The 18,604-nt window shown below is 48.3% G+C and overlaps 1 protein-coding gene across 1 annotated transcript in view; it reads right to left on the reverse strand.

The window, feature by feature from the left end:
- Window positions 1–18,604, reverse strand: part of ITPR3 (inositol 1,4,5-trisphosphate receptor type 3) — a 510,867-nt gene that overhangs the window by 233,785 nt on the left and 258,478 nt on the right. The window contains exon 10 of the mRNA XM_069633522.1: window positions 1,504–1,560. Within this exon, the coding sequence (XP_069489623.1) occupies window positions 1,504–1,560 (57 nt within the window). The remainder of the gene's footprint in view (window positions 1–1,503; window positions 1,561–18,604) is intronic.

Below are 18,604 nucleotides of genomic sequence, written 5' to 3' on the forward strand. Positions count from 1 at the left end.
GCCTCACTGTCCGCCTGGTGAAGTACCATCCTACTTCCAGGTGAGTGACAGCGGCATCCAACAGAGCTCTCAGGCTAACACTCGTACATCTGAGTCCCCCCCGGCCTTGTCTCTTCCACTCCGCTTTCCAAGGCTGTATGGTCCGGAGCAGTACTTGGCTTAAGTGGGCGAGAGGGAGAGGGTGACTGACAGGGAGTGAGAGCGCAGGAGAGAGTGAGAGAGAACAAGAGGCAGAGAGAGACTTAGACACACAGATGGACAGAAAGAGCAAGAGAGAGAGAGAGATGCTGATAGAGGGAGACAGCGCAAGAGATAAATAATTATTGTGGGTGATTGACAGAACAAGCACGACCACGATAAAGGAAAAAGCGGGCCAATAGAGAGGGAAAAGAGGAACAAAGACCTGCAGCAATATGTGGAAGGCCAGATTAAGACATCAACTCTGAAAAAAAGAGCAAACCATAGTACTATTCAGTTCTGGACTTTCTGAGGCAGGCAGAGATTGGAACGACCGGAGCACGCATAAGTGGTAAAGACAGAGACAGAAAGACTAAGGAGAACAACAATCGAAAAAGTCAATAGACCAGCTTTTTTCAATTTTATATCTTGGCAAGCGGGTTTCATATCGTATGGCAGTTTAGTATCACAAACACACACACACACACGCCCACAGTAAAAAATAAGTACTTTGTCTGAGGGTTTCCTGCTATCTGTAGTGCCGGTCCCGCGAGGTCCTTTAAAGAGGGTGTCTGGGCCGATAACACCTGATCCGGCACGGCAGTGAGGGTGTTAAGGCCATTAGCACCCGGGTTCCCAAAGCTGTAGCCCGGGGTGATAAAAAAAAGTATTTTTCATTCATTTAACAGGATGCCTCACGCCTCCCGTTCAAAGAATGAAAAAAATGGCCCAAGATGGCCACCATGGATATGGAAACCAGGGCTCCCTATGGAGCCCCTCGTCCGTTTCCATGACGGCCACCGATCCAGAGCAGAAGCGTGGCAGTGGCGTCAGAGGGACCGTCGCTGTCCAAGAAAACAGGGAAGTGGGGCGAGGGGTGGAGGGAAAATAAAATTACAGTTAAGGGAGGGTGGGCGAAAGATGGCACTGCGGCCAGGGAAAACAGCCTCCAGGTTTCATGTAGGCTGAGATTAACGGTTTCAGCCCATGATCCAAGGAACCTGATTGGCTGCTCCCCCCACCCCGGGTGCTAATGCTTCTTCTAGACAGATCTAAAACGGACTAACAAATATGAAGGCCAATTAGTAAACACAGAAAACAGACTGAATTGTGACCCAAGAATGAGTGCTAGAAGAGATAGATTAAGAGGGGTATCAAAAAAGACAGAAAGAGAAGTCCCAAGATTTCGATCAAAGAAATCTAGGGAATAAAGGCTCGATTGCAAGCACCCAAGGTAGACAAAAAGAGACCACATCCGTACTGAATATGGGCAGTGCAACGTCTGGAAGACCTCACATGACCAGGTGAACATATGATGTCACTCACCGCTGCTGTTGATCCAGATTTCGACTCAGGAGCGTCACCTTTATATGTTGGGTTCTCCTACAAAAGGAAGGAAGAGAACGTTTGGGACTGTCTTCCATTTCAAGGTTCTTGTGGGGGATTTTGGCGGGAACTATCCTGCACAAGAGGCATTTCAAATTCAATACAAATCACAAACCTTAAGTGATCTGTCCAAGTTTTGGGCATCATCTTTTGGCTGGTCTGTTCGCTGATACAATAAGGACCCATTCCTGCCCTATTAGCTTGTGTTGTTGGAGTTGTCGCAGAACAAGCATCTGTCACATGTGGAACTCCCTGAGAAATTCAAACCACTCTTGCATCCAACTCTTACACATTTTCTAAAAATCTATTTTAAATACTTAGACAAGCATCCACCACAAACCGGCAAGAACTTACATAGAAAAGACAAACAATCATAGAGAATAGACAAGCACAACACCATTTGAACAAGCCAAGGAGTAGCGATCAGCCACAATTGCCGGACAAGCATGAACAACGAGTACGCTAATGTCAGGACTGCCGGGACTTGGGGCTAGTTAGCCTTTTGGTTTTAGCCCCTGAGCTTCTATCCAGGGCTTCAACCAAAATACCCGGGGCTATAGCCCCCTCCACCCCCTCCCAGCAACGCCTCTGCCCAGAATGCCTGAAAAACAAGCACAAGGGGTGGAAAGAAAGCAACAACAATGAGAAGACAAGAATCAAACTGGGCAAATACTGCAAATGTGTATACATGCACCAAGAAGTGGGCCGATACGTACGCGCAATAGACCATTAGAAACTGACAACGGCAGCCAGTAAAGCAAACAAAATAAGCAAATATCAAGAATGTGTAGACAAGAGTATCGGCAATATAATAAAAGGTAGCCACAATAGGAAGATAGTTAATACTAAGATGACCAAGCACAGACATTGGGCAATCGCTCATCAAGAGTGACGGACAGGACCACCAAAGAGGGAACAAGAACATAGGGTAGACCTGAACCTGCGGAGGAATGAGAAACAACCTCAATGGGCAGGTTAGTTTTCTAGCCATTCTTATTGCTGTTCTCAAAGTGCAAATGACAAATAAATGAACATGAACAGTTTACAAGAATGCACGCCACTTACAAACAGGCAACCACAAATGTTAGACAAACGCACGCAGACGATCATAAGCATCTGCAAAGAACAGCCAATGACCCACAAAGTGCACCCAAACAACCACAATGACTGGACAGGGTTTGACATTGAGGGGACCAGAGAGCTATTTAGCTCCTGCTTGTAGCCCAGAAGAGACTGGTTCGCCTGACACCAAAAGCTAATAGGAGCTAATTTTGTCTCCCCAGAAAAACCGATGCTGAACAAACACACCTATGTGATTTTAATTCTGTGCATTTGGGACAATCACATCTACGCAGCATTCAAATCAAAAGGTGTCATAAATAATACACAAACTAATATTGTTGCATATTATATGGAAGTTGGATTTGCAGAACCATATGTAGTAGCTCATTGTTCCACTGTGGTAGGTCCTGAACCCACCGTGGCAGCTCCTGGACCCGGAGTGGTAGCTCCCGGACCTGCCGTGGTAGCTCCTGGACCCGGAGTGGTAGCTCCCGGACCTGCCGTGGTAGCTCCTGGACCCGGAGTGGTAGCTCCCGGACCTGCCATGGTAGCGTCTGGACCCGCTGTGGCAGCTCCCGGATCCGCCGTGGTAGCTCCTGGACCCGGAGTGCTAGCTCCCGGACCTGCCGTGGTAGCGTCTGGACCTGCTGTGGCAGCTCCTGGTCAATAGTTAATGTTGGATATCCAGGAGCTGCATTGATCACCTGTTTATCCAATCTTAATTTTGATCCCTGATGATGGTTAATGAGGTGCTGTAAAGCATACAACTAGTGCAGACACACACCTGCAATGAGCAATTAGTGCCTTTAAAGGCAAAGAAAAAATACAAGAACCACAAAGAGTGGAAAAACATCCACAAAGTAGAAAGTAATCACCTACAAAGTACATGCAAGTATTGTCAATTTGTCAGTGTGAGATTACAATTGGGGAAGGACACTCAATGGGCAAAAAGGGTACAGCCAATAACAACACAAAAAGCACTACGAGCACCCATTATGGGCAGACAAAAACCCCAAAAAGATAAACTAGCAAAAACATAGAACAGACAAGCAAAACCAAAGGGTGAATGAGCCACAAAACAAGCAGACAAACTCACAAATGACAGACAGGGAGCCAAGTGGTCAACAAACATTAGCCCCCGGGGGTGGGGGGGCAGCCAATCAGATTCCATAAAACTCAGGCTGAAACCACCAATCTCAGGCTGCGTTCCATGGAATCAACAGTCTTCCTAGCCCCCTGTTCCAAGGGCTGGGACTGAGGTAACGACCCAGAGCCTTCGTTAACCGCCCTCGTTTTGCTCGGGTTGTTAACTCGGGCTGCCGGACCATTTCCCCCCTTTGCAGCCCTTGGAACGGGGTGCAAATGCCACATTCAAGCCTGGGCGGGAAAACACCAACAAACACATACACAGTTCTGACAAGCAAGCAAAGTATAGAAAGGACCCTCAAAGGCAACAAGACAAGAATAACCACAATTTCCCTCAGCAAATTTCACATTTAACTGTGGGAGTGGGCAGAGCCTACAATGATTTCTTCTGGGAATACAAGATGAACATACTCCCCCTTAGCACTCAAGGGGTTAAAAGCATGTGCTTTCTTGGAGCACTGCATTTCCTTAAGCAAACACATGTCTCATTGGGTAAGATATCAAAAAGGTTTTAATTAAACCATTGCCACAAACAGGCAACTATGCGTAAGAGGTACTGCTACTCAAGTGGCCCAGTTTCCGTAGGCTGTTAAGCACACCCTCGTTTCTTCCTAGCAATACTCAATAGCACGGTGGTTATGGAGGAGTACAAAGATACGCTTCTCCCGCAATGTTGAGGTCATGCCTTCTTTGCAAGTCCTGCATGAGGAGGCACCAGGGTCCAGGTGAGAATGTGGTAGTGTGATTAGCCTCTCACGCGAGCACTGGTCATGTATATGGACACATTGCCAGGGCACAGGAATGTCTTTGTAAAGTACCGTGTAAGTTTGGCTACATAGCTAGTAATATAGGGCCGGCACAAAAAGTATTTACATGTGAAAAGCCACATTCCACACCCCAACATGATCCCCTCTAAACTTGATCTAGGAACCTTAAGAAAATAGTGATGGATGAATTGGATAGCTCAGTGAGTTTAGTGCCCATGGTAAAGATTTACACTGCTGTAACCTGCGGATCACAGGTTCGGGTTCCACCAGAAACAGACTGAGCATGACATCATTCAGGTTGAACAGGTGAGCCACATTGAATTGGTAAATAATAAAACCCATCTTAAATGCACCTGGAAACAATTAATTGTGGGTATCTGCTTATGATTGGTCAGTGAGCTTAGTTTTTTATTGAAAACCGGGCACGCTTCAATCTTCCTCAATGATCAGCCCAGGAAGGAGCTTCCACTCTTCCAATGTCCACACAGAGAGGAACAGATGTGCCAAGGCAAGTCGTTTAGTGTGTTTTCGGAACGCTTCTTCCTTGGCAACTGAGACCGGCCTTGTGGCAGCACCTCGGGCTAGACATTCAGAATGGCCGCGGGTTCGCACATGGGGGCCATTTTGAATGAGATCTTGGATGTTGCCAGGTGGCGAAGCATCCTGAGTGTGGTTGAAAGAATCAATCAGATGAAGAATACCATTTACATTGAGTATCTCTCGGTGGTGAAGATAATACAAAAACAAGCGGGGATATCCAACATTACACATGATTTCAAACTGGCTTTCTTCTATTGTAGAGATCTCGGAGAGGATCTGGATGGCTTTCCATGTCATGTTTCAGGACCAGGAGGCACTGCTGAGATTTCCTCCCCGGACATCAACCAATGGTTTCATACCTGCAAATTCACGGGATATGAACCAATATATACATTCCGATGACCCTTCAAACTAGACATCCGAGAGCATTAAGTCTTGAATGGTGGTACATGTAAGATCCCGGCTCATTTTTCCCTAAGCGTATCCAGAACATTAGCGCTCTTAAGTGAATTAGGCCACGACGTAGCCCAAGCCTCATTTCAGAGGCATTGGCTGCAGTGGGGCACCACATGGCAAACCAAAACAGGAGCACAAAAATTGATTTTGGTTGGCTGGATTAACTGGGTATAGCCCCTTGCTTCTGCACCACATGTCGCCAACCCCATAGATTTTGCACGGTAGATTGAAAGGGTAGGTTCGACTGCTAGACCACCCTGTTTTATTGATATGGATATTTTATTTCTATCGCGCTCATACACAAGTGTTTCAGAGCGCGATTTTCACCTATATCGGAATATAATTTAGAGTGAGTTTAGATGCTTGACTGTTTAACTGTCAATTCCACTTTAAATTACATGAGGACGTAACTCCCAGGTAACAAAATGAATTACCCCAGTTTAATCTCCCTATGGGTGCCAATATTGGTAGAAGGCCTTTATTAATTGGTTATTTATAACGTGCTTAATGCCCAGAGGTTTCTAAGCATGTACCCGGGGATCGAATTTGTGTTGCTCCTCATCGCCTTGCTACCAAGGTGAGCGCGTTGCCCCTGAGCTATCCTCCCGTCAGCAGGATTAGCAACGCTCATAAAATGTGATTATCTTACATTTAGCTTCAGGTCCCGAGCAACCATGTAGTTCATATTGCCTTTAAGCTGGATTGGGCCGGGTCATTAAATTGTCTCGGGAATCAATGAAAAAGTGGCCCACAGTTGCAAATTGAAATTCATTCCTTTCGTGACAGACTGTTTGAGTGGTACCCATGGGGGACGTTTTTGATCAACTGTGATGCAGATTGTGAATTTTAAAGAATATTTATTCAGTAACGCCGGTCAAAACCATGGTGAAGTAACTTATCAAACTGGCCACCCTGAGCCAAAAGAGTGGTCCAATTTCACCCAAAAAATCTGGCCCACGCTAGCATTTTGTGTTTTTGGTTCGGGCATGGGCCTATTGCCCTATAGGCCAGTCTGAGGCTGACCTTAAGCATCACCTGTAAAGAAAGCAGAGTGTGCACCAATGATCAACACAGATATTCTGACCCCCCATCTTTGGAATATCTGCAAGTATCAGTACTAAACACAGCCACCCTTAAGAACTGAAAGCACCCGCTTTGCCCTCTGCAATCCTAGAAGCCAGAGGGCAAATGTGGAGAAAAGCTACAGCGCTTGTACATGAATATGTACATGTTGCAGAACTCAGCACCTTAGGTCCTGATTCTAAGCTTCATGTAAAATAAGTGTCCTTCTGTGGTGGAGCGCATTTTTATTATTTACTTCATATTCTGTATCTATATAAACATAGACACAGAATATGGAGCAAATAAGACACACTCTCCTTATTTCACGTAGAGCTCCAAGTTGGTACCTTAGTCTTTTGCTGAATACATAACCACAATCAATTAAAGTAATTCGATTTAGTATTTTAAAATGAAAGGGTTTTCCTCAAAGTAGGTCCTTTTATGGAATATCAGCCCAAATCTAATAGGGTCTTTAAGTGCAAGTCTGTAAAAGTTGACACATGTTTCACACAGCAACGCGCCCTTCCTCAGGACATTTTGGTAAATTGCTATTTTACTGTTAAATTTGTTGGGTCTTCCATCATTATAGTACCTATTTGATTAAGGCTGTCAACAGGCGGCACTGAATCTGTTTATGTCACATAAAGTGGAAGGGCCCTGATACTCTCTGCATTGTTCGTTGGGTAATCATCGGAGGACTGTGTTTCTGTGGTTATTCCTAATTGTTTTGCTGTAATGTTAATGGTAGTGATTGAGGGAATTGTATGGCTGCCATATTGGAGGTGCTGGGATACCACTACAAAGCTTTGCTCAACAGGCCTGGAAGGAGGCCCTTAGTAGCCGTAGCATGGAGAGCTCCACTGCTTGCCTGTGACTGCTGAAGGTCCTGGATGCAATGAAGAGAGAACAGAAAAAAGGGGATAGAAACTAGGCCACTTTGTCCCCGGTACCTTTCTCTGATCTCACCTTGACCTGTACAATGTGTTCGACCTGGAAAGAGTGCAAAGATCGAGCTCAAAGAGGACTTTCACAAGTGGGGTTTGGTCAGGATTGGAGCAGAGTGGGGGAAACCCTATCCACAGCCTATCTTTCCGCTCCTCTTCCATAAATATGTTCTGACTTTTATCTCAAAGTGATGTATATTTCCTCTATTCGCTTGTTGACCTGCGGAGTGTTGAGAACCTAGGCGGACAGTCTTCAACCCGAGGCCTTCAACAGAAGATCAGTAGCGCAAGGACTGTGCCGTGCAGTTACTAGGACTCACATCCTGTCTTTGACCATTTTCTAGCCTGAATCATTAGTTGATTCAATTGGGCTGTGCACACCCAGACTGTGCCCCCACCCAGAACCAAATGGAAGGCTCTTTGTCATAACTAATCAGGGGGGCTAGAGCAATGAGGGAGGCGCACACGTTTTAACTCCAAACTAAATACTGGTTTGATGCTTTTTGGAGACATTGAGTAAAAGGAGACAGTCAAACAAGCCCACAGTTGTTACAATGCTGTTATCCAGCAACTTTTACCAAGCCATCACTTAGAAAACGGTGGCCATTTCAGGTTAAGAAGTACTCATTTCGAAAAATAAAATGAAATGTGAATTGTGGTATCTTCAGCGCTCGCTTAACTTTGCTGGAAGGTCAACATAAGGTACTGGCTTGCCCCAGTTTATTTATTTTATTTATTTTTGCATTTTTAAAGCGCTCATACAGCCCGTGGGCATCGAGGCGCTGTGACAGGAATTGTTCGTTTTTTTAGTTGCCTAATTGTTTTGTTTTGGTCTTAGTTGCGTATTTATAACGCGCTTAATCACCCAGAGGTTTCTAAGTGCGGACCCGGGGATCGAACCTGTGTTGCTTCGTGTTGTCTTGCTTCCAAGGTGCACACGTTGCCGTTAAGCTATCTATCCTCCCGGGAGTATGGCAGGACTCCTGCTTACCGCAAGATTAATAAGAGTGGTGCACATACATGACGCATCCCTGGTGTCTATAGGCATGTCCTCTTGCTGAGAGTAATTTAACCCCACCGTCATGTACACAACCCTTATGCAATTTGAATGTGAAGCTCACGTAAATACCTATTTTGATTATGATTGGTTATTTATAACGCACTTAATACCCGGAGGTTTCTAAGCGCGGATCCAGGAACCGAACCTGTGTTGCTCCACTTCATCTCGCTTTCAAGGTGAGTGTGTTGCCCCTGAGCTATCCTCCCTGAGACACTGTTAGGCTCCCTGCATCTGTGCTCTACGTTCCCTGCGTCTGTACACTTAAGCATCGGGCCATGATAGGAAAGGGGCCCATGCGCAAAAACAGTGTCCCAGCTTCGTGAATAACATTCGCAACTTTTTATGATAAATCATTGCAGACCCACCCATGGGTTCATTTTGGGAGCATCTGTGGCAAACAATGCATTTTAAAGACCATTGGCCCAATAAAAGTGCACCGTGCAGCTTTAGCTGATAAGTGGCCAAACTGGCGCAAAGGGACTCACAAAGGATGCCCGCAGTGGCCTTTTCAGCCAGGCCTTGGGCAAATTAAAGAGTTTCCACCATAACCTACATTAAAAAGAAGCCTGCAGTGGATGTGTGACCACTTTAGCCTCTTGGCCAAGTCTAGGCTATATAATCATGGCTTGATAACTTTGGGAATGGTAGAAGCTAAGAAGCCGGACTCAAGGGGGAATGGGAATTTCTGTTCTTACTGGGAGGAGTCGGGATTAACCGGTCCAAAGCCAGAGTGCAGGTTGGGTGCTAGTGCACGGGGCTAGGGGTGTACTCTGCCTTTAATTGAAGTTTGACTTCCAAGGTCTAGTGAAGTCTTCAGAGCATCCTATGGAAGAAAGGGTGAGCCTGTCCAGGACTCCATTTTAGGAAAGCCGGAGTCACCACTTCACGCCACCCTAACGGGGATGAATATGCAGCAAAGAGTGAGCTCAAGTCTCCCAGGCAGATAAGCTATCTCAGTCCTGCAGGACAAACATCCTCCCATTGGCCAAGCCGGAGCAGCCTATTTTGTCTGCTTACTTTTAGAACCTGGCTCCTTTTGTGGTGTCCTGGCTCATGGCCACTCCTGAGGTTTAACCTTGGGAAGTGAAAGAACGGCTTGGTTAAGTCCGGAGATGCGCCCATCAGGTAGGAAACGGAGCAATGAAGAAGATTGGTGAAGAGAAAGGTATGCCCACCATCTGGGGGACTGGTTTTTTGGTGCACAGATGTAGTATTTGGCCGCATGACGGTTTTTCTAGTGTCCCCATGATCTTTACTACCACTGCTTCCTGTTTGGCAAACTACGGGCGATGGGTCGAATGCTGTCCCTGGCCTCAGGTGCATGGGCAGAGACAACATCTAAGCCACGCCCCGGTGATGGAGGCATGACCCCTTTGTCCCCAACGCAGGCCGCTTCTAGCAGCAACCATGGTTGAGGTAATTTGCATACCCACAATGCATTGCCCATGTAGCTGTGAACTGCAGGTGACCTTCCAGTGATTGCTACTGGGTGGCTCTGTGCCATGTGTGACTTAGCTGAAATGGCTTATTCGACACTATTGAGACAGCGGCTAAGTCTGCCCAATAAGAATCTCTGATTGTAATGGGAGTGAAGAAAGAAGACCTACAAAGGCAATAATTCACAATAAAAAGGAGCGTGCAGCCACAACGATATAGCACAATGAAGAAGTAAAGGGAGACCGAAGAGAAGCAGGTGATTGGGAATGCAGAACTACAATGCCCTGCAAAGGAAAAAACCACAATACCCAGAGTGCACGGACTAAGTATCATGACAGGGGTTCATGTATTGTCGTCGAACTTGAACTTGTCGAATTTCTTTTACTGCCTAAAGGTAGATGGTGTTTTTGGGGATCAGGACATGTTGGATGGGGAGGGTGTGAGTGCGAGGGGGTTTGACGGTCTCCCCTGGCTTTTGATGGTCAAACAAATGGTAAATAAACTGGTGAAATATGTACAAGCAGCTGGGATTCGACCGAAACGCACAGATCATTCCAGAAGCATTCCTTGCATCCGAAGACTCCATAAGAGCACAGTCACGCTTTTTGTTTACACTCGGAGTCCGAGGCCTTGCTGCCTGCTGCTCTGACGTCACTTCCCCTCCTTCCCAGGTTCCGCCACCACAGCACAAGTGAGAGCACGCCCAGCAGGTCTAACGAGAGCAGCCTCGCCTTCCTTCCCCTTGGTGCGGGGCCTGTAAGGAGGCCTGGCGACCCGCCCTCGTGAGCACTGTCAGTGCCTGGCCGCGAGCCCAGATCAGCCCATTGTGCAGGCAGAAGGGGCAATTAAACGCCTGGCAGGAAATCAAAGGCGTTCTCCAGAAGCTGGTGCAATCTGGGCCTGCATCGCATATGGGAGTGTTAATGGGGTGACATAAATGGGCGCGCGCTTCAGGTGAAGAGTGTGGAAGCGTTTAAGAGGGAGGTGAGCCATCGTAGCTTGTAATACACGCACGGCAAGGCCTACCCGCCTCAGCCCAGACACGTGGCCACGCGAGCCGACGGGAAGGTGTGGCGTTCGAATGTGGGAAAACACAATTTTGCGCCGGTTCGCACGCCATTCAGTTTGACACCGCCATATGCCTTCTTCCTAGCTGGCTAATGGAGTCGGTCAGCTCCTCTGAGACTTGGCTGCCTCCTACTAGTGCACACTCCTGCCCATACCGCTCACACTTTTAATTCTCCAGGGTGGGTGGCAGGGGTGTTGCTAGGTCTGGAAAGGACCTGGGGCTACGCTGATGTCGGAACTGTCGGGACTGGGGGCTAGCTAGCCTTTTGGTTGTAGCTCCTGGGATTCTATCCGGGGCTACAACCAAAACATCAGGGGCTATAGCCCCCTTAGACCCCCCTAGCAACGCCTCTGGTGGGTGGCAAAGGAGAAGTTTGCTTTGGGCGGGCTAGAGCCCATTGAAATGAATGGATGGGTAGGAGGCTTGGCACACACTGGCTGCCTTTGGTTCTGCTCAAGCCCTCTGAGTTGTGGTCTTCCTTGGGACCTGCGTGTCATTTGTGTCGTCTCACCACTGCACATACCTCATCCGAAGAGTCAGCTCCTTCCTGCTCTTTCATGGAGTGTATCGACACTATATATGTGGACGATTCCTCAAGCGAAGGGCCGCTGATGAGCCACAAGGCCTCTCGTTCCTTAGCATCCCTGCAGCACATGATCTACTGGTCTCCAATTGACTGCTCCGCTGACGTCACAATGTGCTCCATAACCCCATGCACCTTCATAGGCATGCCATGTCCTAGTCCCCCAGTTCTTCTGCAGTCTAAGCAAAAGGGCCTATGGAGCTTGACATGTTAGGCATACATGGCAGGCATACGATCCGCAGGAGGCAGCAGCAAACACGATCCGCAGCAGGCAGCAGCAGACGACACATTGTCCTGTGACCTTCGCTTGAGGGCCGTAGATCCATAACACTTATTCAATAAAGCTCCCTTTGAGATCTAAGTGCCCCAAGCTTAACCTGCAGAACCTCTCCTATTGATATACTGGCACCTACATCCATGCAGCTCTGCTGGTGGAACTCTGCTAGGAAATGCAGGATCTCCCTCAGCCAATCTGAGCACGCAACAACACCCGATGACAGAGCTGTAGAAAGATACCTTGGACTTTGCCTGCTACTCCCACTTTTAGTGCAAATGGTGCACCCACATACATACCCCTACCAGTGCACCTTACCCCTTGCATACAGCACCCATACTTTTCTCTCATTGCCACAACATATATAGCTATTGCATACCCATCAGTCCATGATGCCCTCCGCCTCAATCTATTCCCTCTCATCCAACAACTTTCCCGCATATTTCTCATCCAAGAATCAGTTCACCCACACTGCCCCCTCTTTCCACCCTCCGCTTTCCTTCTCCTCACCTCTAGTCTATCTTCCCTTGTTTCCTTCTCTCCAAGCTCTCCTACTGATCTGCCATCCAGTCTGGCCTGTGCCCCGCCGACCCTCCCACCCCGATCAGTCCACTCAACAAACTGTCATAACCCTTGCACCACTAACCTACTCCCATCTCCTCCCTCTTCACACGCTCTCTTTCAATTGGAAACTTTCCAGCCTGCTTTGAAAGAGCCACCACTGTACGCACGCTCAAGAAGCTGTCGACTGACCCCAATAGCTCTCCAACCAACTAGAGGCATGCATCGCTTCACCACTATGAGTCCAAAATCCAGGAGTGCCTGGCCTTAAACTCTACACATTTAACACTTCTGTTAAACAGGCGCTGTGACAGCGTCTAGTCTGGGTTCCGTACCCATCACTCTCCATGCATGGAAGCGTCCCACATGCCCAACTTTCTCTGACTGTCTCACCACTACACACCCTCAACCATCCTATGTTTCAACATTTCCACAGCCTTTGAACCATTGACCGCCCATCGCTCCCTCTGGACCTCTCAGCCTCTTATTCCAGGAAACAGCACTCAGTTGTGTGCCTTTCTTCTTTTTTGAATGATAAAGTTCAATTTCCTGGATCCTAGCGATCTCTACTCTCACCCCTCCCACCCCACCCTCAGAAGAAGTCGCTTAAGGCTCTGTTCTGCAGCCACAGCTCTTTACTCTCTCTGGCCTGGGCAGGCTCATCACCCCGTTGGATTATCAAACCACTTCTTTGCCGATGGTATGCAGAGTTTCTTCCCTTTTACCCCCTTCATCTTCGGCCTCCCTCCAAGGAACAAGCTTGTCACGGCGCTACAACACTTCTCCATGCTTAACTCCTCTAAGGCTGACATTGTCGACCTACCAGCAAAGAATGCTCCCTCCCCTCCTATCCTCATCAATTTCCTATCCTCCTGACCGCCTTCCCTATCCCCACAGCGCAGAATGTGTTGGTCATCTTTGACTTAGCTTTTAAACTCTACTCTTAACCTTAAACTCTGCACTTCCATCGGCAGGCTCAACCTGCTTAACAGCCAGAAAATCCACCCCTTTTCTTCCCCCAACATGCCACACAATTTCACTTGCACCCGAAAACGAAGTGGCCTTGATTGTTGCTGCAGACTGCTAATGGGCCTTTAGCTCTACTAATTTCCCCCCCGCACTCAATTTTGCAACTCACCCTTTGTACAGCCACCATGTTCTCTTCTCTGCCTGCTCCATGCCGCCTCCATGCCCTCCGGATCTCCTTGCAAACCAGGTCCCTCTTCACATTCCTTGTACATCTCTTTAAATCAATTGATAGGCTTGCCCCCCTTATCTAGGTACCCCTAACTCCTCCTATTTACCCTCCTTGCACCCCCGCTCTGGCGCCCTTTTTGATATTTCAGCCCCTCGTCGACCCTGCACATCTTATCCCTCCAGATCTTTCTCCCACCTCGCTCTATCCCAGAAATAAAAAAAAAACTCAACCATCTATCTTGCGTTGAAGGTTGTCCTCAAGTTCCACCTTCTCTCGCAAGAAGGATATCCTGTATTATCCCAGTAACCCCTGACCGCGAACCTAGCCATGAAGTGTATATGCGGACGGCCTCCTTGTACCTTTACAGTATGTGCTTTGAGTGGCCCCCTAAGTACGCCCCCATCCGCTGTCCATATGTATAATCTCCAAATCCGGATCCACTGCACCAACATCCGCAACCGGTGTAGCTAGATCCTGCTAGCAGGACTGCACCAATCCCTGCAAAGTTTACTTATATATGTATTGTGCTCGAAACATTATGCCTTTGCACAAAATGCAGTACATATTGTAACGCTCTGGCTTACCCCCGCCACCCCCCCCCCCGATCATGACAGGAAGCACTCTTGCTGTTTCAATAATGACCACATACAAGTCTTTGAAAATGCACAGAAGGTCTGCCAAGTGACCTTTCCCTTGTATTAGTCAGTGCTCTTACAGTACTCAGGACTCACACCCACAGGCCTATCCATGTACTCCAGCCTTGCCCTAGGCACACATACGTTTAGCATTGTAATTGCCCCGTGCATTACCAGTGCAACGCCCCCACACAGCTGTGCTAATGGACTTGAGTCCATTTTCTGTTTTGCAGTTTGTGGCTTCATCAGGACTATGGTGGTTATTAATAACAAAAACGGTTGTTTTCTTACATTGTGGTCACGCGTGGTGGCATTCTATTTTGGAACATTGGAGCGCCATCACGCGCGGCTTTGGTTTTGACAGTTGGAAATCTGTGGTCTTAGGGTGCTTTAGCTTAAGGCTGCTGAGGTCCTTTATTAAAAATAAAATGCTTCTTACCCACTTAATTGATGAACCCAGTGCTTCTTATTACTACAAAAACATATTTAAAATACCACACATTGAAAATATGGGGTATTTCAAATAGGATTTGTTATTAAACGTTTGCCTAATTAAGGTTACATGGAATATTTACTGCATGGGGTAAATTGAAAGTACTGGATGGGGCTATATGAGTAATTGACCCCCATGCAGTAGTTTCCATCAACCGCATGTGGTAGGGTGACCAGATACAGAAAAAAGCGAACAGACCATAGACATAGAAGTAGGACAACCGTAAATACAAATAAAACGGTAGTCCTACTTTTATGTCGCTGGCCATTTGCTGGGGCGGGGAGGTGTGTGCTCACAGGCAGCTGGTGAGTTTGAAAGCTGGTGGGGCGTAAATTTCCCCGGGGGAATTTTTGAGTGAGCGCGCGCAGCGCACAAGCCTACAGCACCACCCATGAGGGATGCAGGGGGTTATACCCCACAAATCTATTTGGAAAATAGCCTCCAAAATGTGCAATTTACTGTCCAATAAACCCACTGAAATATGACAAAAAGCATTAGGTTTTACATACCAATGGTAGTACATTATTCTTACGTGTGCAAGTGTGATGGTGTATTTTACAGCAGCTTGTATTAAGAATAGCTGGTACTATGGTGTATGCATAAAGACATTCATTATCTAGTCAGTAATGATGGAAATGATGTACCACTCTTGTTCAGAAGGGTATTGCTATAGCATTTCGGTGCTGGACTGCCCATGTGGGCGGGACAAAGACTCATATGCAAATGGGTGTTTCCCATCTGTGAAAGGTACAGTGAGCTAAAGTGTGCCAGCGGACTCTAGAGTGGGTACCTTCCCAAGAACAGGCCATTTTGGCTGTGCTTGTTCTCATAGAGGGACGCCCATGACTAATTTTTGATTTCCTATCTATTATGCGCTTTTCTAATGACTACCCACCTCTAACAGCAAGTGTGACAAATTGGCACTCTGGAGGGCCACTGGAGTAGGACAGCAACGCTCCAGCGGGAGAGACCAGCAGCCCGAGGACCATCCATGCCTCCTCCTTCTCACAGGGGTGAGCAAGGTTTCTGATGTTCAAATGGTTTTTGTGGTTGTAGGACTGCATAGTCACACTGTAGGGGAAAGGGACACTTCTAGCCCATGAGCTGGCCACAATCAGTGAGGCATGTGTGCAGAGGGTCTGCATTGCTGCACCTGTGAGCTCAGCTGCTATCCAGGAGGCTGACATGAGCATGGGCAGGATACCTTGGCTTGGCTTCGCCTGGGCTGGGTTGCTTGCTGCTCGTAGCGAGCATTAAGTATATGCTAGGGGGGGCATCACTTGCTTAATGAGTCGGCTTTCATTTGTGCAAATCCTATCTATATATCTCTGGGGTTTGCGACTCTCCACTCAGACACTGAGGGCGATCCACTGACATCAAAAGCCTGTACTAGACACTAATGGTGCAACAGACCCCCTCTCCCCCCCGCCGCCCCCCCACTCTGGGTAGGGAATCCAAGAGCAGGAGTACACTGTGTGCCCTGCACAACAAGCATGGGAACTTTTCAACGTTAAGAGAGCACACTTGACTGTCTAGTAAAAAGGCTTGTTCAATTAAACACAACACTTAGAATATTGCTAGGTTCCAGAGATGGGTGGAAATCAAGCTGGTGACAGCTATTCCTCCCATTTTCCCGATCTCCCCAAGGGGCTTTCCAATCGAGAAGGGTCTAGGAAAGGAGTCTGCAACCTTTGTGGGGAATCTGAGCTGCTGGAGAGCCAAAGGTTGCATGCAGCCCGCTGGTCTAAGGGATGGATACACACGCCTATATTAACTGGGGAGGTTTTGCCCTCACCCAAGACGCAGCGTTTATCACACCCTTCTTGTCTAAAAGAAGAGCCCTGGCCATCAGGACGGGGGCTTCCATGTCTCCAGCCACCACCTCTCCCACCCGCAGCTTACAGACGGGTCTTGGGGCAGATGCGAGTGGGCAACGAGGGGTCTCCGTTCTGGGGTCTTTTGGCACCACACTGACAGCGCCAGAGATTATGATGATAAACCAGTCACACACAAAGAACTGGGAGTGGCAGTGGCACCCTTAAGGACCCTTACCTCTTTCTCCTTCTCAGAAAATCATTAGGGGAGCAGCGGAACGCAACACAATTTGGTGCCAGCCTGGTACAGTTGCTTAATAGCTGGCAGTACATATGCAAAAGCAACCAAGCCTTTTCATGTCTCCTGCTTAGGCCTTTTCTGCCCCCTCCAGAGCCTACGGGTTGGACTGGGTACCATCTGTGGCTGGGCGGTCAGCGGGGATGGGGAGGCATGGGCGGTCAGCGGGGATGGGGAGGCATGGGCGGTCAGCGGGGATGGGGAGGCATGGGCGGTCAGCGGGGATGGGGAGGCATGGGCGATCAGCGGGGATGGGGAGGCAGCCAGTTCACTGCCGCAAACTGCTCTGCAGTATTTCTGGGGCACGCCTGAGCTCTGTATTTGCCATCATGAAATAATGCTCCAGTGTGAATGGGAAACTCCACGCTATGCCTTATCCCTTTATAAAGGGTGTGCTGTGTGGATTGTCATTCTTTTCTCGCCTGCGTTACAACATGTGGCGGGGCCTTTATTCGTGCTCAACATAGCCTCAAAAGTCAAAACATCCAACATTAAATGAAGCTGGGATCTGCAGCTGGTGTTTTGCCTCTCCTATCATGCCACGGGAAAAGGACATAGGATGCCAGCATAATTCCGTGGGCCTAAACCTACACGTCTTTTCAGTGCTGACTGTTGGGCCCTACACGGCCCCAGCGTAATTCCGTGGGACCAGGGGTGTTGCTAGGTCTGGAAAAGATCTGGGGCTACGCTTATTTTGGTACTGTCAGTACTGGGGGCTAGCTAGCCTTTTTGGTTGTAACCCCTGAGCTTCTATCCGGGGCCACAACCAAAAGACCCGGGGCTATAGCCCCCTCAGCCCTCGCCCCCCAGCAACGCCTCTGCGTGGGACTAAACCATTCAGCAATGGCTGCTGCACCATGATCTCCACCCCAATATCACAGCGCTGTTCCCGGGGTCTGCTCGCCAAGAAAAATGGGGTTGCAGCCGATGTTGACCACAAAGTGGGAGGTAGCGGGGCCCGGGCTTTGGGCCACAAGGCCCCAAGTTGCCTCAAACGTACACGGCCCAACAGTCAGCAGTGCACTGAAGACGTGTAGGCCCTACTACATGTCTTTTCAGTGTTGACTGTTGGGCCCTGTTACACGGCCCCAACAGTTACTCAGGATGGCTGCGTACTACTACTTACCGCAAGCCTTGGCAATGTCTGTCTCTGCTGGGCTGGGCTAGGCTGGGTGGGCTGGTAGGGCAGGGCAGCTCGTCTCCTCTCATCTCATCGATGGGACCACCGTCACTGAAAGAATCTAAAAGGAAGTGTGTGGCGCAGGCGCACACACTAACCCATCCTGCGCCATCACCTGCATAGATATAGTAACGTCATTGGCTGTTTGCCAGCCAATGACGTTACTGTACCTATGCAGGGAGGGAATCTTCTTCGGTGCGCTCTTTGCGCACATATTATACTGGCGGGGCCACCCCTCAAGCACCTCGCCAGCCTCCTAATGAAAGGGTTTACGTAGAGTACGTGGAGCTACGAGCTCTACGCACTCTAATATAGTGAAAATCAGGGTAAAACGGGACGCGCCCCGCTGTGGCAGCCGGCCCGTAGGAGTTTTATAATTGGACACATGTATTGTTGCCATAGCGCCCCCGCGCTGCTGGCAAATGCAAAGAAGAAGATTCAGAAGAACTTCTTCTGTATGAT

Source organism: Ambystoma mexicanum, chromosome 13 (assembly GCF_040938575.1).
Source record: "Ambystoma mexicanum isolate Mex_15411 chromosome 13, UKY_AmexF1_1, whole genome shotgun sequence".
Taxonomy (NCBI): domain Eukaryota; kingdom Metazoa; phylum Chordata; class Amphibia; order Caudata; family Ambystomatidae; genus Ambystoma; species Ambystoma mexicanum.